Source organism: Nilaparvata lugens, chromosome 9 (assembly GCF_014356525.2).
Source record: "Nilaparvata lugens isolate BPH chromosome 9, ASM1435652v1, whole genome shotgun sequence".
NCBI classification, from domain to species: domain Eukaryota; kingdom Metazoa; phylum Arthropoda; class Insecta; order Hemiptera; family Delphacidae; genus Nilaparvata; species Nilaparvata lugens.
Genome location: NC_052512.1, coordinates 40,529,458 through 40,554,632, shown reverse-complemented (window position 1 = coordinate 40,554,632; position 25,175 = coordinate 40,529,458). Strand labels below are relative to the sequence as shown.

The window sequence follows — 25,175 nt, the reverse complement described above, 5'->3', positions numbered from 1 at the left end:
CACATATCCCATGGTTTGTAGAATTCATCCAAAGCTTGGAGGTTTTGTATCAATTTGTGATGTTGTGTATCAAGTTAAGATGATACTCTATCATTCATGGTGATAGAGATAAGCAACAACACATGTCAAGGCTATGGCACATATCCCATGGTTTGTAGAATTCATCCAAAGCTTGGAGGTTTTGTATCAATTTGTGATGTTTGTGATGTTGTTAAGATGATACTGTATCATTCATGGTGATAGAGATAAGCAGCAACACATGTCAAGGCCGAAGAAGATAAAGGCATAGGTTGCAAAATACTGCTACTGTACTAGAGATTTATCTTCCACTTGAACACGGTAGTTGAGATTATGATGAATCATTTTCTTGTTATCTTATCTGTTATTTCAGCTTGAGCCTCTTTAGTCATTATTTTGTTAGGCTAGTTGAAAATCCGCATCACTGTAAATACTGTTGGAGTTATAAATTATTGTAAAATTAGGCGAAAGATAACATTCTGAAGTGATTCAGATACAATAAATGCTGTCAACACTTTTAGTGCCAAACTTGACTATTTATATTTGACAAGGAAACACTTGTCAATCTATTAATAGACTACTAACGGTATTCATTGTAAAACTTCTTGTTATCTTCTTTTGGTAGAGAGTTAGTGGGGAGGATATTTTGAATATCGTTTCCTTAGAATGGACATTGATATGTCCAAAGCTCCGCCAATTTATGTAGATGCATAACAATATGATTATTATCTATAGTTATTATATTACAAATTGCTTTTTCATATCATATACAGTTCAATAATTATTTTCTTAGTCTATATTATGTAAATTCATCTATAACTTTGCTGTATTGTAAGCTATTGTATATAAGTGTATAAGCCAGTATATATTGTAATCTACATAAATAAAGTACTCAATCAATCAATCAATCAAATAGAATAGTATTCTTGAATCATATTCTAATGAAAAGACATTTCTATAGTGAGGTCCACGTTATAATGACAGTATTTGATCAACTTTGGTTTTGCTATCCTTGTCTATCATTCGACAAAGCCGGTGGTACTATCCTTTTCTATAGTGAGGTCCACGTTATAATGACAGTATTTGATCAACTTGGTTTTGCTATCCTTGTCTATCATTCGACAAAGCCGGTGGTACTATCCTTTTCTATAGTGAGGTCCACGTTATAATGACAGTATTTGATCAACTTTGGTTTTGCTATCCTTGTCTATCATTCGACAAAGCCGGTGGTACTATCCTTTTCTATAGTGAGGTCCACGTTATAATGACAGTATTTGATCAACTTTGGTTTTGCTATCCTTGTCTATCATTCGACAAAGCCGGTGGTACTATCCTTTTCTATAGTGAGGTCCACGTTATAATGACAGTATATGATTAACTTTGATTTGCTATCCTTGTCTATCATTCGACAAAGCCGGTGGTACTATCCTTTTCTATAGTGAGGTCCACGTTATAATGACAGTATTTGATCAACTTTGGTTTTGCTATCCTTGTCTATCATTCGACAAAGCCGGTGGTACTATCCTTTTCTATAGTGAGGTCCACGTTATAATGACAGTATTTGATCAACTTTGGTTTTGATATCCTTGTCTATCATTCGACAATGCCGGTGGTACTATCCTTTTCTATAGTGAAGTCCACGTTATAATGACAGTATTTGATCAACTTTGGTTTTGCTATCCTTGTCTATCATTCGACAAAGCCGGTGGTACTAGCCTTTTCTAGGTCCACAACGATGACAATTATGTTTTTGACAGTATAGAAATATAATTAATTAATACAGAGAATCGGCATCGCTATTCTTCTATCTTTATCCACTGTCATTATAATGTGGACCACACTATAGTTACTTTTCTTGCCCTATTACCATAGGTAGGGAAAGTATTGCTTTCCGAAAAAAATTAAGGTATCCCAATTTCAAAATTTCTATACGTTTCAAGGTCTCCTGAGTCCAAAAAAGTGTTTTTTGGGTATTGGTCTGTATGTGTGAGTGTGTGTGTGTGTGTGTGTGTGTGTGTGTGTGTGTGTGTGTGTATGAGTGTATGTGCGTCTGTGTACACGATATCTCATCTCCCAATTAACGGAATGAATTGAAATTTGGAACTTAAGGTCCTTACAATATAAGGATCCGACACGACCAATTTCCATCAAATGCAATTCAAGATGGCGAAAATGTTGTCTAAAACAGGGTTTCTCGCGATTTCCTCGGAAACGGCTTCAACGATTTTGATAAAATTTATACCTAACATAGTAATTGATAAGCTCTATCAACTGCCACAAGTCCCATATCTGTAAAAATTCCAGGAGCTCCGCCCAATCTATGCAAAGTTTAATTTTAGATTCCCAATTATCAGGCTTCAGATACTATTTAAACAAAAAAAATTCAAGTGGAAAAGATTGAGCATGAAAATCTCCATAATTAATGTTCAGTGACATTTTGTAACAAAGCTCGGAATTCGAGAAAATGTGATTATTCAATTGCAAACTGTTGATTCTATTAAATCATTCACTATGAAGAGATAGCAGACCTCGTATGTCTCCAGCGTTATTGTCCTGTCACCAGCTGGCTCAGATCTTTGTTTCTAAGTAGACTTGAGATGCGCGGGAACACTAGCGTCAGGTGATCAATTTTCATAACGGCAAGGAAAGTTGTGTGAGTGCGCCACACCAGATTTTTTCCTATTAGTACAGTCATTTCCATTTTCTAGTATTCTTGAATTGATAGTCTTCCAAGGGCCGGTTTCCGAGCTCGGGATTTAACTAGGTTCTAGACACACGAGGCGTTTTTCAGATCACACAATATCACACCACAAAATCATTTAGGGCCGGTTTCCGATCTCGGGATTAACCTAAGTTGTAGACTCTAAACAGCTGGAATCAGAAAATTGGCTTTCCAAAACTGGGCGTAGTTGTAGACCACGCCTAAATTAAATTTCGAAAAAGTAAAAATTGAACACAAAATAAAATAGAGATAAAATAAATAAAAACAGATATTAAGTTTCAGCTATTTTGAATCATTTAGGAATGTTTCATTATGTCAAGGAAACCGTTATCAATTATAGAAATGATAAATTAAGATTATCACTAGTAGTTCTGTTAACAGTAGACCTCACACAGTATTCTCATCCACAAGTACCTGATTGGAACTATAGACCTTATGGAAATACAGCAATAGACTGGCTTCTCCACACATCTGTGTAATCACTTGTCAGCTGATTTATGATGAATAATTTTATAGTCTGTTTATTTTACTCTAATATTGGCGTATGAAGGAGGCTCCTTCATCCTTTTATATTATCCTTGAAATGCAACATTTCTAAAAACCTTGTATATACGTCGACGCGCAATTAAAAAAGGAACATACCTGTCAAATTCCATGAAAATCTATTACCGCCTTTCGCCGTAAATGCGCAACATATAAACATTTAAACATTGAAATGAAACATTTAAACAAGAGAAATGCCAAACTGTCGACTTGAATCTTAGACCTCAATTCACTCGGTCAATAAATTAAGATTATCATAAAAACTATGACTACGCCCCGATTTGGAAAGCTAATTTCCTGACTCCAGCTTTTTAAAGTCTAGAATTTAGTTAAATCCCGAGCTCGGAAACCGGCTCTAAATTTTTTTTATGAACATTTCTCTGTTGAAGTGAATTTTTTTTAAAGAAGACATTGAATCAACAATATAATATAAATCAATAATGTGAATTTTTGTTCTCTTATTTTGAATGAAAATTCGTAATAACTCGTTTACCCCTAATCTAACAAGGATTTTTCCATTTCTGTTCCAGGTCATAAACGGCGACTACCAGTCCTATCAACGGCACCAAAAACATGCGGCATTTCTATTAGTCGATCTGAAAACATCGATCATCGATACAGAAACATCGATCAGCCCCTAATGGAACGCCCTAGCAGAGTTTTCATAAAATTGAAGCCCATCTTCGGGTCTCCCAACACAGTATTATCTTCCCAGTTTTAGCTATTTTCAAAAAATAGTCATTCTCTATCCTTGTTTTGTCTGAATTCTTCGTGAAAGAATAGATTTTCCAAAAATCAATTTGTAAGTTTCAATCAAGTATTCTCAGTTTTTATCGGTATTATTTCCCAAACACATTTTCTGTGATTTCAATAATAACTGTGTGTTTTAAACACTACTTTTTTTAGTTTGCTTTGAAAGCAATACTGTTGATACCTCATAGATTCTTAATCGATTGGGTCTGGAACCACAACAATAGGCCTACTTCCTAAATTACCAGTATTCTAAGTGGCTTCAAATTCTCTTCAGAAACGAGCATCCAATGATCGTTTTATAAATATTATCTCTGTATCGAAAATACCCAAATTCAGAATTGTTGTGAGAAAAACATAGTTTTGTCCTTGTATCGAACAAAGTTTAAGTGATATTTGGATTTGACAAAGGCATTTTATAAAATATCATCTCTGAATCGAATGCTAAGCTAGTACTCAAATTTCGAATTGTTATAAGAAAAACATAGTTTTGAGGGTGTTCTATCCTTGTTCGGAGTGATATTTGGATTTGACAAAGGCATTTTATAAATATCATCTCTATACCGAAAGCTAAGTTAGTACCACATTCAGAATTGTTATCAGAAAAACATAGTTTTGAGGGTGTTCTATCCTTTGTTCTATTCTTTGATAGAGAAAGGACTCCTTGTTCGAAGTGTTATTTGGATTTGACAAAGGCATTCGACGCGTTCTCTCCTTGAACACCTTGTATTGAAGTGATATTTAGATTTGACAAAGGCATACGACGCGTTCTCTCCTTGAACACCTTGTTTCTAATTGATATTTGGATTTGACAAAGGCATTCGACGCGTTAACCATGTCTTCGGGTGGCACCAAAAAGGACCCCCCTGCAGTGGGAGCCGATTGGGGCTCAGTGGAGCTGGGAGATGTGAACGGCGAACGCCGCGCCAGGTTCCAAGTCAACCTGGTTGAGAAGAACAAGGATGACGACGGAAATGAGACGGATCGATTGTGCGACGGTGAGGAGGACTACGATGAGGATGATGACCATCATGGCGCCTATGTGAAGAGCTTCAGACACATGACTAGGGAGGCGTTGCCAAGGCTGGACAACTACCGGAATATTATGTCGATCCAGGCTGCCTACCGACCGACCCTCGATGAACTCCACAACGCAACCCTGCATCACTCCAATAAGGTGAGTTGTTGGCCGATTCACATTATAATCTATAGTAAATTTTTGTGCTTAAATTTCCGCAGTGACGACGACGACAAGCATTGTTGACATGATTTTGTGGTCTGAAGAAACAAACGCCTCGGTGTGTGTCTCAGCATTTACTATACTAGTAGTTCTGTGAACAGTAGACCTCACGCAGTATTCTCATCTACAAGTACCCGATTGAAACTATAGACCTTATGGAAATACAGCAATAGACTGGCTTCTCCACACATCTGTTTAATCACGTGTTAGCTGATTTATGATGAATAATTCTATAGCCTGATTTTTACTCTAATATTGGCGTATGAAGGAGGCTCCTTTTTCCTTTTTTACTAGTAGTTCTGTGATCAGTAGACCTCAAGCAGTATTCTCATCTACAGGTACCTAATTGAAACTATAGACCTTATGGAAATACAGCAATAGACTGGCTTCTCCACACATCTGTGTAATCACTTGTCAGCTGATTTATGATGAATAATTCTATAGTCTGATTTTTACTCTAATATTGGCGTATGAAGGAGGCTCCTTTTTCCTTTTATACTAGTAGTTCTGTGAACAGTAGACCTCACGCTGCATTCTCATCTACAAGTACCTGATTGAAACTATAGACCTTATGGAAATACAGCAATAGACTGGTTTCTCCACACATCTGTGTAATCACTTGTCAGCTGATTTATGATGAATAATATTCTATAGCCTGATTTTTACTCTTATATTGGCGTATGAAGGAGGCTCCTTTTTCCTTTTATATTATCCTTGAAATGCAAAATTTCCAAAAACCTTGTATATACGTCGGCGCGCAATTAAAAAAGGAACATATCTGTCAAAATTCATGAAAATCTATTACCATGTTTCGCTGTAAATGCGCAACATATAAACATTTAAACATTAAGAGAAATGCCAAACCGTCGATTTGAATGAATCTTAGACCTCACTTCGCTCGGTCAATTAGGCAGCTTGGCACTTCCCAAGCTGGCGTTTCCTAAGAACCCGTCAAGCGTGGCATTTCCTACTAACCAAAATTTTATTCAATCGTGGCATTTTCTACAAAGAACTGCCTCCTGTATACAACTTGTATGTTTACTGTTGTCCAGTAATGTAACTGTTACCTCTATTTGTCTAATATTGCATCTTTGTAGAAGCTGCCACAGATTTAAGCCTTTTTATTGACGGAGCAAAGTGAGGTCTAAGATTCAAGTCAACTGTTTTGCATTTCTCTTAATGTTTCATATTTTTTATGTTGCGCATTTACGGCGAAATGCGGTAATAGATTTTCATGAAATTTGACAGGTATGTTCATTTTTTAATTGCGCGTCGACGTATATACAAGGTTTTTGGAAATTTTACATTTCAAGGATAATATAAAAGGAAAAAGGAGTCTCTTTCATACGCCAATATTAGAGTAAAAATCAGACTATAGAATTATTCATCATAAATCAGCTGAAGAAGAATTAGAAGAAGTAGAAGAAGAAAAATGAGGAGGAGGAGAAGAGGAAAAAGATGATGGAGTGGAGGAGGAGGAGAAGAAGAAGAAGAAGAAAAAGAAGAAGGGAAAAGAAGGAAGGAGAAATAGAATGAAGGCAAAAGAAGAAGCTAGAAGATGATAAAGTCGATATAAGAAGCAGATGAAAGAAGAAGAAGAAGAAGAATAAGAAGGCATAACAAGAAATTAGAAGAAACAGAAAGAGAAAAGGAAGAACTAAAGTAGAATACTACATTGTGCCACATGCTCTGAATTGGTTGTTCAACTGATTAAATAGAACGAGAGTATATTGCTCATCATAATTAAATGAACGGTGTCTGTTTCATTCTTTGTAAGCAACGTATAAGTCATTATTTATCTAGGTTAGCTGGTCAAACACCCTATCATTCCATGCAAATCTATATTTCAACTTATTCGAACAATCTAGCAGTCAAACTCTAAATAGCCTGAAGTAAGAAATGAGATTCACAATAAAGGCTGTGCAAAGGCTAAAAATAAACTTTCTTTTGGTGATATTTTTTCGATTTGTATATCATCAAGCTATCAAAATGGAAAAGTTTTCTCAGGAAGACATTTTTCTCCGATCATTACCTAGTTTTTATCTTTGTGACAGAACATTCCAAACTCAGTAAGAGATAAATCCATGAGGAATAATTCTTCATTGTATTGTTGATCTAGTAAAACAAAAATTTTCTAAAAATAACAAGTTTTGAGAAAGTTAATCAATTTACTAAAAATTACCAAAACTAACTTTTTGTTGAATACTTTTTTGATAAATTGAATAACTTTATCAAAAATTTATATTTTCAGAAAATTTTTGTTTCACTAGTTCAACAATACAATGAAGAATTTATTCTCTTAATCGCATGAATTTATCTCTTACCGAATTTGAAATGCTCTATCCCAAAAATTAAAACTTTAGACGCTCATACCTCAAAAAGTAATGACCGGAAAAAAATGATGCTTTCCTAGGAAAACATTTCTATTTTGATAGCTTGATGATATACCAATCGAAAAACTTTGAAAAATATCACCAGTAGAAAGTTTATTTAAGCCTTTGCACAGCCTTAAGGTTAGTGGAAATTATAGGAACCAAAGTTGTCACTCTACTCATTTCACCGCCTCCTGTAGTAGATCAATGTGATCCAAAATCGAATGTTGGTTGTTGTTGATAATAATCAATTATCAATATACTAGTAGTTCTGTGAACAGTAGACCTCGCGCAGTTATAAACCGCAGCCTCCTCGTATACTGTCCATCAGAGTAAATCCTGTCGTGTCGGCGAGATATCGGTGTGTAAACGACTAATGGCTGTTGGGGTTGTTGTATCGACAATGCTAATAATTTGATGTAAACAGCTATGCTAATATCATCAAAAGCTTACCGCGCTGAAAGTAGAGAAAAAATACTATGCTACTTCGAGTTATCAGGTGCATGCCTCACTGCATACAATTAATCGTCCACACAACAGCTGTTTTTTCATCAAGTTAAATTGAGATATTGAATTGAATGCGTCATTGCATGCAATTTATGATGAATCTGTAATATATTCAACATATAAATATTCTCTATATAAAATTGATCATTACTGTATTGACAAGAATCTACAATCAATATTAGATCAGATATACCGTGATAACTTGGAACACAGCTGTCTAGTATGAAAGCCAGTGGAAGAACGTGAGAAACAACAAAAATGTCGTCCTATCATTTTCAACGTGAATTTCACTATAGTGTGTCTACACGCAAGAGTATGAATGGCTTCGCCCTGAGGGTAACGATTATTATGAGTCATTCTAGCTCTGATTAATTCGGCCCACTTTTTCGGATAAATTGGACCTTGGTCATTCGATCAGTTGCAATTTTATTGGAAGCTGATAACCTTGGCTTAATTATGAATAGTTGTTAACATATGGTGAACAATATTAAATTTATCCTATACTATTAAACGAGCAAAATCTGTTTATATATTTAGATGATTGAATGTTTAGATGTTTATATGTTTGTATTTCACCGGATCTCGAAAACGTCTCTAACGATCTAATGATTCTCACGAAATTCAGAACATAGTAGGTTTATAATGTAAAGATTCGTTTGCTTTAGATTTCATCGCTGGGAAAACTCGCTGAAGGACATTAAAAGGATAATTATTATTCATCCTTGGAAAAACAGCTGATAATATTTTTTTTCGTCGTCCTGCTGATGATGGAAGTGAGTGAGCGAGTTCATGTGTGTGAAACTGTGTCAAAATTATGACTCAGCTGTTGAACTTTTGTAATCATTCATTCAATCAGGTACTTGGTGCCGGTTGCAAAAAAGCCGGGTTATTTTCAATCCTGATAGATTCCAGTAGATGTATATATCTTTTTGAAATGGTCTTCTCTGATTTGGTTCACGTGAAGTTAATCAGGATTAAAATTTAACCGGCTTTTGTGCAACTTGGCCTTTATTTTCGCATTCCTCTGGGAATTAATATCAATTTACTGTGATTTTTTTAAACATTTTTATTGCCCATAAAAACAAAATACAAAATAAAAAACTTACAAAAGAAATATTCTAGATTATAATATTATGCTATTTTACAAATAAATTAAAATTACATGGCACCACACAGCAAGGGCAAAACCCTGACCGCTGAGTGAGAGTATCAGCTGTTTAGACAATATAAATATTTATTTACTAATAATCAAAGCCACAAAAATCGAAGTTAACAATAAATTACTAGTAATTATAATATTTGACTGATGTCGAAGAAAAATTTTTGTATCACCCACTTATTTATCTGTTCCATCCTCTGTCTGCCCCTATTAGAAAGATATTCTGACAATGCATTTGGCATGATATTTATTATTTTTGAGCTAAGATACCCCAATTGTCTTCGCACTATTGTCAAATCTGAATAGTTGATATTATAAATGTTATGAGATGTAACTCTCAGGTTATATATAGAAACGTTATTATTCACTGTAAATTCATCCTTCCTCATCCATGCATAATAGAGAAGTTTCTTTATATAAATTTGACGTACTGTCATCACTTTAAATTCGGCAAATGTTTCACTACTAGAATGATTAGGTAGAATGTTATTATAATTTCTTCTTTCGTAATAATTTTTTATGCTTTTGTACTCCAGAGCGAAGTTCGGTCCCCTATATTGGTAATTATATGAAAATATTTATAGTATAACGTTTACGGTGTCGTTTATCAGTATTGTGAATAGTTTTTGCACATACGAATGTTTTACTGTTTATCCAGTGTTATATTAGTAATCTGTGATGTTCTATACAGAGTGAGTCATTTATGTATGGGAACCCCTCAATAAGTTGGAGACTGTTGTAGATATAATACTGTAACTTCCAGGATGAGTTATTTGTCAAATACTCTACCTTTCACGTACAACTGAATTTCAACCCCTCATAAGGGGGGTGACTTAGAGGTTGTAAATCGAATATTTTGAATGTAAACAACGATTGTATGGTACATCATTTTAAATACATTTTTAAAACATGAAAGATTACATCAATAAAAATGTTATATTATACTTGTATCCAAAATGGCGGCTGATTAAAGTTTTACCAATCATTTCTTTCAAAACTTGAATTTCAATCAGCTGCCATTTTGAATACTATTAGTTCTATGAACAGTAGACCACGCGCTCAGTAAGCTACCTGTTGTTATGTTTTCTCAAAAAATTGATGAATAATTTATCAATTTAAAATGTCTAGAAAAATCCTAAATAAACATATAAACTTTCTGTCCTATCGTACCGTGACGTATCGTCCCGGAATGTGAGTGTGAGCGCTGTTATCAGGTCTGGCTGCCGTCGTTACGCCAATCCAATCAACCCATCAGAGATCATTCTGTGTTGTCGTGTTGGCGAAAAATCGGTGTGTTGAAATTAACAAAATAAACTACCATAATGCTGATTTCCTACAAACGTCATTTCTCACTTGTCATGATTTTAGAAATCAATTTCTTTTCAATAATATTTTTTTGCAATTTTAATCATCAGATTAAAAAAGAAAAATGTTTTCTATCAATAACTCCACACTCTAAACTAGAATCATGGCCTCAGCTTATGGAAAGATAAAGTTAATAGACAACTGTCTACTAACGTTGATGGAATGATACATTTTCAAGATGTTCAATGTTTTTGAACGGGTAGTATTATAGTCAACTAGACAGCAGGATTATGATGTAGTTCTGTGAACAATAGACCTCACGCAGTATTCTCATCCACAAGTACCTGATTGAAACTTTAGACCTTATGGAAATACAGCAATAGACTGGCTTCTCCACACATCTGTGTAATCACTTGTCAGCTGATTTATGATGAATAATTCTATAGTCTGATTTTTACTCTAATATTGGCGTATGAAGGAAGCTCCTTTTACTTTCCTCGCCCTATTACCATAGCTAAGGAAAGTATTGCTTTCCGAAAAAAATTAAGGTACCCCAATTTCTAAATTTCTATACGTTTCAAGGTCCCCTGAGTCCAAAAAACTGGTTTTTGGGTATTGGTCTGTATATATATATATATATATATATATATATATATATATATATATATATATATATATATATATGTGTGTGTGTGTGTGTGTGTGTGTGTGTGGTGTGTGTGTGTGGTGTGTGTGTGTGTGGTGTGTGTGTGTGTGTGTGTGGTGTGTGTGTGTGTGTGTGTGTGTGGTGTGTGTGTGTGTGTGTGTGTGTGTGTGTGGTGTGTGTGTGTGTGTGTGTGGTGTGTGTGTGTGTGTGTGTGTGTGTGTGTGTGTGTGTGTGTGTGTGTGTATGTGTGTATGTGCGTCTGTGTACACGATATCTCATCTCCCAATTAACGGAATGACTTGAAATTTGGAACTTAAGGTCCTTTTACTATAAGGATCCGACACGAACAATTTCGATCAAATGCAATTCAAGATGGCGGCTAAAATGGCGAAAATGTTGAAAAACAGGGTTTTTCGTGATTTTCTCGGAAACGGCTACAACGATTTTGATCAAATTCATACCTAAAATAGTTATTGATAAGCTCTAGCAACTGCCACAAGTTCCATATCTGTAAAAATTTCAGTAGCTTCGCACCATCTAAGCAAAGTTTGACTTTAAATTCCCAATTATCAGTCTTCAGATACATTTTAAACAAAAAATTCCAAGTGAAAAAGATTGAGCATGAAAATCTCTACAATTGATGTTCAGTAACATTTTCACCTAACATTGAAAATAAGCTCGAAATTCGAGATAATGTGATTATCCAATTGCAAACTGTTGGAAACTGTTGGTTCTATTAAATAATTCACTACGAAGAGCAGACCTCGTGTGTTTCCAGCGTTATTGACCTATCACCAGCTGTCTCATATCTTTGAATAGTAACTGACTTAAGATGGGCTTGAACACTAGCGTTATTTGATCAATTTTCATAAGGGCAAGGAAAGTTGTGTGAGTGCGCCACTCCAGATTTTTACGGTAATATTGGCGTATGAAGGAAGTTCCTCTTATATTATTATCCTTGAAATGCAAAATTTTCAAAAACCTTGTATATACATCGACGCGCAATTTAAAAAGGAACATACCTGTCAAATTTCATGAAAATCTTTCAACCCGTTTCGCCGTAAATGCGCAACATATAAAAATATAAACGTTTAAACATTCAAACATTGAGAGAAATGCCAAAACCGTCGACTCGAATCTTAAGGTGCGTACATATATGTCTATGAGAAGCTACTCTCAGCAGGAATTTACGTTTTGAGTCATCACAGTTCTCAAGTAATTCCCACTCATAGTATGTCCCATGTACTATATGGTAAAACAAAAAATCAATTATAACTCCTGAACTAGAGGTGCTCAAAACGTGGAAACCTGCACAAGACGCGCCGCGAACATGAGCAGTGAGGTCTACTGTTCACAGAACTAGTAGTTTAAATATTGAAAAAAGTGTACCGAACAACTTCAATTCCCTGTCGACTTTTCGATCCTATCTTCGCCATTTTCCCCACATTCTGCATAGTGCTTCAAACACGTTGTTCCACTCTCTGCGTCCCATTCATAGCTTATTCATTAATGTATCCGTTCACGCATCTATGCAGCAGATACCTGTTCTCATTCAAAAATATTCAAATAAATTACAAATTAAACGAGCGGAACTGGCATGACCACACTTTTCGCACAAAAGCCGCCGCCGCCGCTCTTTGCAAGTGAAGACCTTGGATTTTATCCGATTGCATAAGTGGTAGCCTCTATGAACTTGGATGGCTGGATGGACATTATGACCATTGGAGATTCAGAATAGAGAGAGAGTGAGAGAGAGAGAGAGAGAAGAGAGAGAGAGAGAGAGAGAGAGAGAGAGAGAGAGAGAGAGAGAGAGAGAGAGAGAGAGAGAGTAGAGAGTGACTGGACATTATGACCATTGGAGATTCAGAATATATATATATATATAGAGAGAGAGAGAGAGAGAGGCTGGACATTATGACCATTGGAGATTCAGAATAGAGAGAGAGAGAGGAGAGAGAGTAGAGAGAGAGTAGAGAGAGATAAAGAGTGAGAAAGAGAGAGAGAGAGGAGAGAGAGTAGAGAGAGAGTAGAGAGAGATAAAGAGTGAGAAAGAGAGAGAGAGAGAAAGAGTGAGAGGTAGAAAGGGAGTGAGTGAGAATGAGTGAAAGTAGAGAGAGATAAAGAGTGAGAAGAGAGAGAGAGAGAGAGAGAGAGACCGAAAGAGTGAGAGTGAGTGAGAAAGAGGGGGAAGAGAGAGAGAGTGAGAGATTGAGAGAGAGAGAGAGAGAGAGAGAGAGAGAGAGAGAGAGAGAGAGAGAGAGACCGACAGAGAAAGAGTGAGAGTGAGTGAGAAAGAGGGGGAAGAGAGAGAGAGTGAGAGACTGAGAGAGAGTGGGGGAAAGAGAGTGACAGAGACAGAAAGTTCTTTGAAAATATAATATGTATATGATATGAAAAAGTAATTTGTAATATAATAACTATAGATAATAATTATATTGTAATGCATGTACATAAATTGGCGGAGCTTTGGACATATCAATGTCCATTCTTCGGAAAGAATATTAAAAATATCCTCCCCAGAGAGAGAGTGAGAGAGTGAGGGGGTGAGACAGAGTGAGAGGAGAAAGAGAGTGACAGAGACAGAAATGAGAGAGAACCAGTAGGTTAGACTGGGAATTCATTGTAAATATGTCGTTTCTATGGAAATAGGATAATTCATGTGCGAGAGACTTTAAAATAACGAGTTTCACAATGGAGCATAAATTATTTTGTGTTTTGCAGATTCTAAGTTAGGGAACGATTATAGCACGTCCGTTCTCCTGAAAGCTATAAGAACACGTGATTGTTGTGGGAATGGTCTCTCACCTACAGTAGACTCGCGTTTCCAGTCAGCATCCGATTAAAACTGGTACTGTTTTAAGACTGTTACCCTTGTCTTTCAATAAATCTGTTCGGTACCCTTTTTTATTATTTAAATTGGATAATCTTTTTCAATATAATTGTTAAGATCATTGACCAACGAAATGAGGTCTAAAGGTGCGTACAGATATACGCGCCGCGAACATGAGCAATTCACTTTTAATCAGCTGATGCCAAGCTTTTTATATCTGTATCTTACCGTTTCTGTAAAAATACTGTGATGAATCTTTCAAATAGATCTCATGAAAAGAGAGAAAAATTGTGATTACCTTTTAAAATGAAAGAATTTGCTAAATGAATAGTTAGCGACCGAGCGATAAAGCTTACTTATCAATAACTGTATATTAGATAAGAGTACCGTTCTGTACTGAATATTTTTCTAGGAAAATTATTCAATAAAATTATAATTATTTTGCGAATAAAGCACAAATTATTTACGAATTGCTCACTGATTTTGAGGTTACACTTTGTTTACTATCGATCAGATGTTTTTAAAACAGTTCGAACGCAGCTGACTGATTCAAAGCATTGTCAAATATCATGCCGGTTTTCATGCAAGGTAAAATATCATCTCTAAAAATTATAAAACTATCAATAAAGGATCAAGAATTTCAAATAAAAAATAAATGTATGTATTATTGTTGAAATTATTTATTATTTAAGAAATTGTATTATGCGTCAGGTCTTATTGTAACTAAATAGGTCATAGCATGAAATTCTATTATTGATAAAATGGCAGAAATTAATTATAATAATCTCAAACCTAATAAAAATTGTACAAGAATATTAATTTATTAATAATTTAATTCAACTGAACCACATGGTAATTAAATCTCTTTGGTAGGTCTAAACCAATCACAGTGCATAGAAATAGCACCAAGACGGTGATCGTTTGAAAGCAACACATGTTAATCTATTATCAGACAACAACCCTGCCTTATCAGTTACACTAGCACGTGTACATTGTATGAGAGGAACTATGTCTATAAGATTAAGCAGTTTTAAGAATTACATAAATTAAATTATTATTGTAATTAAAGGAATTGTATTCTACTGCTTGCCACTGACGTCATGTTTACGTCACAAGCGTTCTACCAATGGCAAATTTTTATGCAAATTATTACATTGAGATTCTGAGAAGCAAGGTCTAGCCTAAAAGCTTAGAGAAAAGAGCAGCACTTCCCTTTTGAAATCCTTACCGTGTAGATCTCTTTCATAGTTACCAAAGACCTATTTGTAAAATTTCTTGTTCGATTTTTAATGTTCTATTTGTGAGCCGATATTTTAGGCCAATCTATTTGTTATTTATAAATTTCTGTTTTCATCAATCGATAAATTTAAAAGCTTAAAGTAAACTATCCCTTAATTAATTCGGTGAAGGAGATATTTAAATTAAAATTCCCCACGTGCTGAAACCAAAGCCTGGATTGCCGCCGATCAAACGATTTTTGATCTAAAGAAGAAAACCACGACCGCCAAGGAAATTCACGTGAGTTATAAGTTTTAAAAGGGGCCCCAATCTACGCTTCGAAAATATTTCAGTGCAGAAACATAAATTTTTTCTTCGTGAAATTATTGGCCACGCCGACAAGCGCTTTAACATTTAAGAGCCTAGAATTTATTCACATTTAATTTATAAGAATTCGTAGTTGATTAACTATCCTCCGCTGCCTGAACCACGACCCCGAACATTTTAAAAAATATTTCTATAATTCATTTTTTCACTATTTTTTCAAAATTGTTCAATTTTATCAATTGTACAAATTCTGTTGAATCACGCATGGTATCATGCAGGCACAAGAAAATTTTTAATTATTCTATTAATGCTGAATTATTATCAACCTGTAAATCAAATTCTGAATCTGCACTGTATGATTGCATATTTTATTGTAATATATTTCAGTTTTGTTAATTCGCTTTCTGAGTTCGATTATTTCTTAAGCCTGTCAATTATTGTGTCTGATACGTTCTATATCATCAAGAACCAATCGAATACGATCATTAGAATAATTGAATTAAGCTGGATATTGGAACAGGTCTAAGTGGATGTAGCGAGTGGGGTCAGATCAAGATATTTATTCTTTGTCCTTACCTGCTCATATATCAGCTTTTATCTGTTACCTACCTCGACTTAGGAGCGAATGCATCAATTGTACAGCAGAGGCAGCCATAGATCATATAAATTCCTACAATAGAGCTTAAAACCCGACAAGACTCTGTTCTCGAAGTATATTCTGAACGATATTTGGTTCAAATACCGTATTTTAATCCTTCAGAACTTATTAGAGACGCAGTCCCGTAAATTAGCTACATCGGGATTTTTGCTCGACCTGTATGATTTTGTATGCTCATTCTTCACAGGTAATAATTTTAAGGTATCCGTATTCAGTGTTTAGCGTCCGCTACACTACTTATAAAAATTTCATCACAATACAATTTGTCATTAGAAGAATCAAGGGTGAGCGAGCATTTAGGCCTCCCGCGATTCCGACAATTGTATTGAGTCTTGTAGTGAGTCAATCAGTCTGGTGTTCACTCAGCGTCCTCACACGCCATTGCAAAATTTATAGCCACTACTCCACTGACTCAGTGCAAGATTCACCCTACATGTGTGAAGCCGTTAAAAAACGCACCACATGATTTGCCGGCCCAACGTGAGGCATTTAAATACAGCATTACATCACCCTACGTGTGTTGTCCTATCCTTGGAGGTGAGAGTGACTCCCCCAGGAAGAGCACCACATGATTTGGCGCCCAACAGTGATAGGCATTGAAGAGGTGGATAATCGACTACGAGGACTATTTAGTTGCTCAGTATACTATAGCGCTGACAACGGGAAAATTTGTGAAAAATTCATGGTTGTGAATTTCTTCGAATTTAATATTAACTGTTCACTGTTATATAAAATAACAAGTCGTACCATACTCAATTTTTGAACAGAAAAGAAATTTATCGATTGATGAATTTTTAGAGAAAGAATCGAACTCAGAATTTTATTATTGTGTTATTCGAAAATTGGTCATACTATAAGTCATAGGTATAAGAGATATCATAAGAAAGGTCATATTATTTGAAGAATATTAGGTCTATATTGAAACAATTTATAAATATTTACAGAAAAGAGGATTGAAGTTATTTACATTTTTAAAAGTTTTTAAAACATAAAGAGGGAAGTAAAATTAAATCACGGATATATTGCGGAATAATTTAAGCAGAGTATCACTGCTTTTATATAAAATTTTGCGAAGAATACTAGCCCTATATATAATTGTGGCAAGGAATTATAAGAATAAAATATTTATAATAATAATAGTAATAAATTATAAGTGACGTACCTTCATTACCGCATGAGTGTCCATTATATCCTGTATGTTGTTATCATTTTATGTTAACGATATTGCTAATTTGATTCACTTCATCACTGAACATATTATTGAAGCACACTTTTGTATTCCTTCACTTCAACGAATTTTTTTTTTTTTTTTTTTTCACACTATTTCAATTTTTGATCATTCACTTATAACCGTTTCACATAACCTCACATGTTTGCGGTCGTTTCAACACACTTGCATCTTTACATCATCCAATAAATTATGGAAGAACCACACCGCATCCTGGAGGCCACATCAGTGATTTCAGAGACGAAAGATGTCGCGCGGGATAAACGCCCATGCATTGCCGTTCCAGAGGTCCGGACGCCCGCATCTCATGTCATAGAACCATTGCCGCCAACCGAAGACCACACACCCACTCCTTCCGTGTTACAGATGAGTCTCATCCTGGAAGCATTGAACGATATGATCAAAGAAAGGAAACAACTGAACGAAGCAATAAACAATATAAATAAAAAATACGACCAAACGAAGGAAGAATTAAAAGAAGACAATAAACAGTGGAGGAAAACAAGTGAACAAGGTTTTGAGAAACTGGATCAACAGTTGGAGGAAGCAGCGGAAAGAAGCAGGATGTTAGGACGGCAAATCAAGGAGAAAAGTCAGACAATTAGAATCAATATTGGACCAGTGATCGAGCCCATGCATGCGAAAGCAGACACACTCGAAGGAGAGGCCATAAAACAAGCAAGCGGACGTGATACATGTATGGAAGACCAACCTACCGAAAATGTCAAGGCTGAAGTCGCGCCGCACCCTGCAGAACGCCGAGAGGGACCGGACGACATCGCCCGCCAAGCTGAGGACGTCATCCAGGGCATAGAGGGACATCCCGCACCACCGCGCGCCGGACCCCAGGAGTCCAAGGACGTTGCCGACCACGTTGAAGAGCAGCCCGGACCGCCGACCGCACATATCTCCCATCCGCCGAGGACAGCACCTGCAACACATCAAATCAGTATCCATCAAAAACAAACAGAAAACAACATCAGAACAATTAAAATCCGCATAAAATCAAGACCACACACAAGCAGCAAAACCAAAACAATTCAAGAAAGAAGAAGAATATCTAGAAGAACCTACAACCACCGCAGTCATGTCCGGTTAAAGTCAAGCCGACTGTACACCAGCATGCAGGAAAGAAAAATATCATCAAGAAAAACCCAAGGACACCACCGGCATGTCAGGTTTAAAAAGATCAAACTACATGTCACCGGTAAACAAAGAAGGACAACATTTGCTGAAGAGATCTACCTACTTCGCAGGCACATTCGTTTTAAGCCAAGTTTAATAAAACGGATAGTTGCAAATTGGAATGAAAACTTGAAACAAATACTGAAATCAAATTTAGATGGGGGCTTAAGGAATAATTTTTGAATTAATTTGGAAGCTACGTTGTGAATACATAAATCATCAAACTTGTCATAATCACAGCCTACCCACCGAATCATATCTTTGCAGACTAGCATCTTTCTACTGCAGCCTAGTTAATCAACATAACCTAAACTTCACCACATCTCAGCTAATAAGGAAATATTATTAATTCACTTCAAATGAAGAAAATCGAAATCAACTTTAATAACAGAAGAAATTAAAACTACGAAACAACCTTAAAAATTTACCAACCTAATCAAGCCATCCGCCTCATGCTACAATCATCACAGAAACAATCGCCTAGTTATATCCGCCCAACTGGAAAACAAAAACAAAAAATTGTATTATCAACAGAAAATAATTATAAATTATAAATCAGATGAAGTTAGTAGTGAATAGGAGGAAAGAAAATAAACAAAGTTTATTTGAAAAAATGTGTAAATCTAACCTTGAAATACAGAATCGATAGAAAAAATCTATTCAGAACCAAAAGCCTGTTCGATAATTTTCTTCGTCCCACCAACCAATGTGTACGAAATCCTAGAGTCAATATTAATAGAATCCAAGCAATATCGTTATTCAATTATTAATGTAACATATTATTTAATGTGGAATTATAAGTAAAAAACACAAACAAAAAAAATATATATTTATGTTAATTTGCACGAAATGCGCATGTTCTGTGTTATATGAATGTATCTCTAAAAAACTCCAAAGAAAATGAAATTCTTACCTTCAAATGTGAAATTTATTACTGTTGCATCAAAAGATCATGAATTGTAATTCAAATTGATAAATGTAATCTTAAGGACTTAATATTTGTAACCAACATTGATAAAAATCAAGAAAGCCATTTCAAGTGTAACCCTGTTTGTACGCAACGTACTAAGCGCAAATAAGAAATTGCTCGAGTCAAACGGTAGACGATTGTCAAGTCACCGAAGTAAAATCACACTCTCACCCAATTTATGTAAAAGCCAAACCAAAGAGTCGAAACCTATAATAACTATGAAAAAATGATGAAAGTCTATATTTGTTGCAAATACTGTTCAAATCTTAAGAAGTAATATGTGAAATCTTGTATATTTGTTATAGTTATGGGTCTGCTCATAAGCCACCCGTGAATGGAAGTTGTGGAGTTGTTTTAATGAAGGATCCAAAGAGACCTCATTAATTATTGTATTTCGATTGTATCCAATGAAAGGAACAATCAATTATTTATTTTCTCGTAGCCAAAAGTGCACGATATATTGTTTTTAGTGTTAAGTGTTGAGTTTTCGTAGAAGTAAGGAGATGAGATAGTGTATTCATCACAATATCGGATTTTTCAAATAGTCATTGTTTCGACTCGTCTCCCAATTACCTATTTAAAATATCCTGGGGGCTTTTGTGTGATGAATCTTTCAAATAGATCTCATGAAAAGAGAGAAAAATTGTGATTACCTTTTAAAATGAAAGAATTTGCTAAATGAATAGTTAGCGACCGAGCGATAAAGCTTACTTATCAATAACTGTATATTAGATAAGAGTACCGTTCTGTACTGAATATTTTTCTAGGAAAATTATTCAATAAAATTATAATTATTTTGCGAATAAAGCACAAATTATTTACGAATTGCTCACTGATTTTGAGGTTACACTTTGTTTACTATCGATCAGATGTTTTTAAAACAGTTCGAACGCAGCTGACTGATTCAAAGCATTGTCAAATATCATGCCGGTTTTCATGCAAGGTAAAATATCATCTCTAAAAATTATAAAACTATCAATAAAGGATCAAGAATTTCAAATAAAAAAATAAATGTATGTATTATTGTTGAAATTATTTATTATTTAAGAAATTGTATTATGCGTCAGGTCTTATTGTAACTAAATAGGTCATAGCATGAAATTCTATTATTGATAAAATGGCAGAAATTAATTATAATAATCTCAAACCTAATAAAAATTGTACAAGAATATTAATTTATTAATAATTTAATTCAACTGAACCACATGGTAATTAAATCTCTTTGGTAGGTCTAAACCAATCACAGTGCATAGAAATAGCACCAAGACGGTGATCGTTTGAAAGCAACACATGTTAATCTATTATCAGACACCAACCCTGCCTTATCAGTTACACTAGCACGTGTACATTGTATGAGAGGAACTATGTCTATAAGATTAAGCAGTTTTAAGGATTACATAAATTAAATTATTATTGTAATTAAAGGAATTGTATTCTACTGCTTGCCACTGACGTCATGTTTACGTCACAAGCGTTCTACCAATGGCAAATTTTTATGCAAATTATTACATTGAGATTCTGAGAAGCAAGGTCTAGCCTAAAAGCTTAGAGAAAAGAGCAGCACTTCCCTTTTGAAATCCTTACCGTGTAGATCTCTTTCATAGTTACCAAAGACCTATTTGTAAAATTTCTTGTTCGATTTTTAAATGTTCTATTTGTGAGCCGATATTTTTAGGCCAATCTATTTGTTATTTATAAATTTCTGTTTTCATCAATCGATAAATTTAAAAGCTTAAAGTAAACTATCCCTTAATTAATTCGGTGAAGGAGATATTTAAATTAAAATTCCCCACGTGCTGAAACCAAGCCTGGATTGCCGCCGATCAAACGATTTTTGATCTAAAGAAGAAAACCACGACCGCCAAGGAAATTCACGTGAGTTATAAGTTTTAAAAGGGGCCCCAATCTACGCTTCGAAAATATTTCAGTGCAGAAACATAAATTTTTCTTCGTTAAATTATTGGCCACGCCGACAAGCGCTTTAGCATTTAAGAGCCTAGAATTTATTCATATTTAATTTATAAGAATTTGTAGTTGATTAACTATCCTCCGCTGCCTGAACCACGACCCCGAACATTTTAAAAAATATTTCTATAATTCATTTTTTCACTATTTTTTCAAAATTGTTCAATTTTATCAATTGTAAAATTCTGTTGAATCACGCATGGTATCATGCAGGCACAAGAAAATTTTTAACTATTCTATTAATGCTGAATTATTATCAACCTGTAAATCAAATTCTGAATCTGCACTGTATGATTGCATATTTTATTGTAATATATTTCAGTTTTGTTAATTCGCTTTCTGAGTTCGATTATTTCTTAAGCCTGTCAATTATTGTGTCTGATACGTTCTATATCATCAAGAACCGATCGAATACGATCATTAGAATAATTGAATTAAGCTGGATATTGGAACAGGTCTAAGTGGATGTAGCGAGTGGGGTCAGATCAAGATATTTATTCTTTGTCCTTACCTGCTCATATATCAGCTTTTATCTGTTACCTACCTCGACTTAGGAGCGAATGCATCAATTGTACAGCAGAGGCAGCCATAGATCATATAAATTCCTACAATAGAGCTTAAAACCCGACAAGACTCTGTTCTCGAAGTATATTCTGAACGATATTGGTTCAAATACCGTATTTTAATCCTTCAGAACTTATTAGAGACGCAGTCCCGTAAATTATCTACATCGGGATTTTTGCTCGACCTGTATGATTTTGTATGCTCATTCTTCACAGGTAATAATTTTAAGGTATCCGTATTCAGTGTTTAGCGTCCGCTACACTACTTATAAAAATTTCATCACAATACAATTTGTCATTAGAAGAATCAAGGGTGAGCGAGCATTTAGGCCTCCCGCGATTCCGACAATTGTATTGAGTCTTGTAGTGAGTCAATCAGTCTGGTGTTCACTCAGCGTCCTCACACGCCATTGCAAAATTTATAGCCACTACACCACTGACTCAGTGCAAGATTCACCCTACATGTGTGAAGCCGTTAAAAAACGCACCACATGATTTGCCGGCCCAACGTGAGGCATTTAAATACAGCATTACATCACCCTACGTGTGTTGTCCTATCCTTGGAGGTGAGAGTGACTCCCCCAGGAAGAGCACCACAATACAGATATAATCAGCTGATTAAAAGTGAATAATTATTGCTCATGTTCGCTGTGCGTATATCTGTACGCCCCTTGAGTGAGAAAAAGTGGCAACTGAAATTTTTAAGTGGTCTAATAAACGAGTTATGGGTTGTTAACTTTCTTAAGTTTCTTAAGTGCTAAATTTCCAGATTCCGTTTCCTTTCCAGATCATATTAGAACTTCCCTTAAACCTTCAAAAAATGTATCTTTCCAAACTAAAACATTTTATCGTTCATAAATAAAAAAGTAACATTTTTTGTAAATTCGATAACTTGTTTATTTTGGCATTAATCGCGAAAAAACGCATATTAGAACATAGCCAATGATATACTGAATGTATTAAAAAACTCCAATGGAAAATTCAAAACCGTTTATGATCTGGGAAGAAAACTGAGTTAGCACTTCAACAACCCATAACTCGCTTATTAGACCACTTGAAAATTCCAGTTGCCACATTTTCTCACTCTTATAATGATCTTAACAATTATAAATTGAAGAAGATTATACAATTTAAATAAAAGTTTAAATGTGAAAGCTTTTCGCACACCACTCTGCGAATTGCATGGCGGCTGTGAAATTAGTCATTTTAGAATCGTAAGCATATTAATAAATTCAAGAAATTTTGAGGGAGAATCGTTGTTTTTTAAATGACATAGTGTAAGTTCTGTGTACAGTAAATTGTTCCAGTTTCAATCGTAAATTGTTCCATCACGTGACTAGTGCAAAATGTTCCCATGGAACGCCATTTCAAAATCGTTGGTTCAAGCTTTTGGCGCGCACTAAAGTTAATTTACACCAACATGTGTCGTTAATATAGTGAGGTCCACGTTATAATGACAGTGTATAAAGATAGAAAAATAGCGATGCCGATTCTCTGCATTAATTAATTATATTTCTACATTGTCAAAAACATAATTGGCATCGTTGTGGACCTAGAAATGGATAGTACCACCGGCTTTGTCGAATGATAGACAAGGATATCAAAACCAAAGTTGAGCAAATACTGTCATTATAACGTGGACCTCACTATAGTGCAAAATGTTGCCATGGAACGCCATTTCAAAATCGTTGGTTGAAGCTTTTGGCGCGCACTAAACTTAATTTATACCAACATGTGTCGTTAATATAGTGAGGTCCACGTTATAATGACAGTATTTGATCAACTTTGGTTCTGCTATCCTTGTCTATCATTCGACAAAGTCGTTGGTACTATCAATTTCTAGGTCCACAACGATGCCAATTATGTTTTTGACAGTGTAGAAATATGATGCAGAGAATCGGCATCGCTATTCTCCTATCTTTATCCACTGTCATAATAACGTGGACCTTACTATAGCTGCGTGAAACAGGCTGTTTTACAAACTTACCGTTTTGAAAGTGTGTGTATCTCTTTTATTCCATTACTCTCAAATTTTCTATAGAGAAAAATCATTTAAGGCTATGCAAAGGCTAAAAAGTTTTTCGATTTGTATATCATCAAGCAATTAGATGAAAAGGTTTTCTCAGGAAAACATTTTTTTCCGATCATTACTTTTTGAGATATGAGCGCCTTAAGTTCAAATTTTTGGCACAGAACATTTCAAATTCGATAAGAAATAAATCCATGAGATTTAGTGGGTAAATTCTTCATGGTATTGATGATTGAATAAAACAAACATTTTCTGAAAATATCAATTTTTGTGAAAGTTACCAAAAATAACTCAAAAAAAGTTATTTCTGGTCATTTTTATCAAATTGAATTACTTTCTCAAAAATTGTTATTTTTGATTTTTTTTCAAATTTTCGATCAACAATACATTGATTGATTGAGTACTTTATTTATGTAGATTACAATATATACTGGCTTATACACTTATATACAATAGCTTACAATACAGCAAAATTATAGATGAATTTACATAATATAGACTAAGAAAATAATTATTGAAATGTATATGATATGAAAAAGCAGTTTGTAATATAATAACTATAGATAATAATCATATTGTTATGCATCTACATAAAATGGCGGAGCTTTGGACATATCAATGTCCATTCTTCGGAAAGAATATTAAAAATATCCTCCCCACTAACTCTCTACCAAAAAATTGGAGAATTTGTCCATACATTGGAGAATTTGTCCTCTAAATCTCCCACCGAATTTGAAATGTTCTGTCCAAAAAGTATAAACTTTAGGCGCTCATATCTCAAAAAATAACGATCGGAAAGAAAATGTTTTCCCGAGAAAACATTTCAATTTTATTTATTTATTCATATACAAATACGATCCAGGTAAAAACAACATGCATTCGCCCAAAACTGATATCAAAATCAGTATCAAAAACAATATCATAACTCGACATTGTCAAT

At 34.7% G+C, this 25,175-nt stretch overlaps 1 protein-coding gene across 6 annotated transcripts in view; it reads left to right on the top strand.

Annotated features, from left to right (window-relative positions):
• LOC111062054 (solute carrier family 12 member 2-like) overlaps positions 1–25,175 on the top strand; it is a 184,199-nt gene that overhangs the window by 38,098 nt on the left and 120,926 nt on the right. For 4 of the 6 annotated variants that reach the window (XM_039435869.1, XM_039435874.1, XM_039435872.1 and 1 more), the window contains exons 2-3: positions 3,814–4,577; positions 4,796–5,210. In XM_039435869.1, the coding sequence (XP_039291803.1) occupies positions 4,869–5,210 (342 nt within the window). In that variant the 5' untranslated portion in view covers positions 3,814–4,577; positions 4,796–4,868. Of the gene's footprint in view, positions 1–3,813; positions 4,578–4,743; positions 5,211–25,175 lie in introns of those variants that run through there. The other 2 variants (XM_039435870.1, XM_039435871.1) reach the window with 2 other exon arrangements.